General features: G+C 52.0%; 1 protein-coding gene across 1 annotated transcript; it reads right to left on the bottom strand.

The window, feature by feature from the left end:
• Positions 1 to 1,277: 1,277 nt before the first annotated feature.
• On the bottom strand, positions 1,278 to 2,337 carry MAGEB17 (MAGE family member B17). The gene is given in 2 exon segments (XM_032331285.1): positions 1,278 to 1,631; positions 1,633 to 2,337. Coding segments are annotated over 2 exon segments (1,038 nt in total). The 5' UTR covers positions 2,317 to 2,337.
• Positions 2,338 to 2,973: the final 636 nt, after the last annotated feature.

Genomic DNA, 2,973 nt, shown 5'->3' with positions numbered 1-2,973 from the left:
AGCCGCCTTTGCACGGAGCCCATCTCTGTTTTTACTCATTTCACCACCGCCAAAAATCTGGACATCAGTTAGAGTTTGCCATGTGACGGAAGAATGCCCAGTTTAGGTTTCCTTTTAATGGCGTGGCCAATCCCCCGCCCCGCCCCAGGCCAGGACAAAATGGTTGCAGACTCTCACCCTGTTCTCGGAAACTCTCTGGACTCTGAGTGCGCAAAACACCTAGTGAGAGATTGTGTTCACCTTCCCCGGGAACGGAGCCCAGGAGTCCTTCTAGCCCTGCCCCAGGTGTCTGGGGACTTCTCTCTGGTTTACTGCATCCCTAAGGAACTGTTAAGAGCAGTTTTCCATTGCAGACATAGTCTTTCCATCGTGAAACCCACCATCTGGGGCCCTGGTCCCTGCTCAGCATTTCAACAGCTTCAGCTAACTCTTGGTGCAGACACACTTCAAACTCCCTCCCAGAGAGGGACTGGCAGCTTCCTGGGCTCCCAGATTGCCGTGTTTCGGGAGATTGACCTTGGAATGCTTTTATGTAGAATCACCGCCCTCCTTCTGCCTTCTGTTTACTGTCCTTCAGGATTAGGAGTGTTCTCACCCTGTTCCTTATCTGATAGCTTCTCTTGGACTCTAAAATGTTACAGGCAGGGGCTGGGTCTTTGTGTACACGTCCTAGAACTAGTGAGAAGCGTTCCAAAGAGCAGATGCTCCATCCGTGTCTGGTGAACGAAAGAGATGGGGAACAAGAGTTCTAATTCATGACGATTTATTTTCTCCCACATTCTTGAAAAGTATATTTCTTTTATTTCAACCAAAAGAAAGAGCAGAAGAAATAAGAAAAACCAAGAATTAACCACTTTGTACTTTTTTTTTTTCACGATCTTGTTATCCCAACATTCTCTCTGTGTGGTTCTCTTACATTTTAATGAAAATCCCTTTTCTGGTGCTATGTTTTTCTTGTACTGGATCACAGTAAGAGATGCAAGGATTTTCAATTTGTTTTACAAAATACAGAAGCATTACTCTCAAATTTGATAACCAGCAATAAACATGTGAGCCACGTTATTCATAAACTTAGATTCTGAATTTAAATAAACCTTTTTAAAAAGAACACATTGGAAAGATAAGAAAAAAAAAAAAAGAGGTAAACCTCTACGTTATTTATGAGTAACAAGAAGACGAAGAAAAGATACATTCTGCTCTGGCTCCACCCGACTCCCTGCTACATTAGGAGGTTGGCAGCCCTTTCCAAGGGCAAGGTGAAGGCCTTGGCTTTGACTTCACTGAGGCTGAAGGGGGCTGCTGGATGTGGCCTTGGAGCAGGCACTGGCTGGGGCATCGGGGGTAGCCTTGGCCGCCAGGCTGGCCTGGGCTCGTTCTTCCTCATCTCTCAACGCTTCTTCATACCGGCTGTGGAAGGCACTGGGGATAGTATCACTGACTTTGGCCAAAAACTCCAGGACTTTCATCTTGCTGGTTTCCGCGTGGGCTCTTGAACCCCACAGGAACTCATAGCGAGGTGGATCGCTGTCGGGCACCTGGCGGTACTCCAGGTACTTTTCCTGCACCAGATCTTCGGTGATGAGCTTCCTGGGCTCCCCAAAGAGGAGGTGTCTCCTCCCAGCGTAGACCCCCCAACACATTCAGGAATTCCCACATCTCCTCCTCCGAGGCGTGGTTGCCATTCATGAAGATCACACCCAAGAGAGGCATCAGGAGCCCATTCTTGGGAAAGCCCACGCCATCACTCAGACGCCCTTCGGTGGGAAGGCCCACTTTGCTAACAAGGGCGTAAGTGTGGCTGCTGGGGTCAACCTCCTTCAGCTCAAGGCCAAAGACCAGCTGAAGGCGCTCAGTGGTTTTCCTGAGGATCTCAGGGAATCGCTCCTTGTACTGTTTGGTGATAACCTTCAGCATTTCTGCCTCTGTGATGGGCTCCTTCACTTTATACTTGTACAGGAGAAAATGCACCAGCACGCCTGCCTTCTCGGTCAGAGGATCTCTGTGAGAGCTCCCAGGGGAAGGCAGGAACTGGGGGAAGCTTGGACCTTCCTCCCCTTGGCTCTTGGCACCTTCGTCAGAACTTGAGCCTGAAATGTTTGCGTCAGGACTGCCGGTGGATCGGGCCCTCGGAGACTTTCGGGGAGGGCCCGTTGCAGGGGGACTTGGGGGCGCATCCTCGCGAACAGGCATGGGGGACGAGGGAGACTCTTCTTCCACTGCTGCAGTAGCCTGAGCTCCCCCGAGACCCTGGCTCTCACCTCGGGCCTGCCGGCATTTCTCACGGGCACCGAGCCTGCTCTTCTGACCTCGAGGCATGACTGTGGTTAGGAACAGCAGGCAGGACTGTGACAGGAAGGCGCCTGGGGTGGGCACCTGGAGGAGGAGGATAAAAGGGTGTGAGTCGCTTCAGCAGGGAGATGTCTTTGTGGCTTTAAATTTGCTCCACTGGAGGTGTCCTTGAGGGTGCTGCCGTAGGACCCCACAGCGCTTCTGTCCTGTCAGTCAGTCTGTCTCCTGAGGGCCCGGTGGAGGAAGTCAGCTTGTCTTGGGCTGCAGTCTGCCAGCCCCAGCTGGGAGCAAGACCGTCTCTGATCCAGCGCCACTGCCCCCTAAGTCTCATCTCGCCCTAACAGCTCTGCGCATGGCTTTCCCCGTTGACACCACAGGAAGACTTTCTGCAGCCTCTCTGTTCTGGAGTGGTTTCTCCCACTGGATTTTTACCTTCATTCCCAACAGGGCCTGGGACTCCTCTCTCTGCTAAACTGGGGCAACCACTGGATTTTTACCTTCATTCCCAACAGGGCCTGGGATTCCTCTCTCTGCTAAACTGGGGCAACCAGTCCTTAAACCAAGGCTCTCATTTATTGAAACGCTGCAAACTGAACTCAGGGAGCACCTGAATCTGTCAGCTCTGCCCTGGGCCTCCCAGGGGTGAGGCTTGGTGCATCCCTCCCCATTGGGGGCTTGACTGGT

Source organism: Mustela erminea, chromosome X (genome assembly GCF_009829155.1).
Source record: "Mustela erminea isolate mMusErm1 chromosome X, mMusErm1.Pri, whole genome shotgun sequence".
NCBI lineage: Eukaryota > Metazoa > Chordata > Mammalia > Carnivora > Mustelidae > Mustela > Mustela erminea.
Note: the sequence above shows the minus strand (reverse complement) of the source record. Positions and strands in the feature narration are given on the sequence as shown.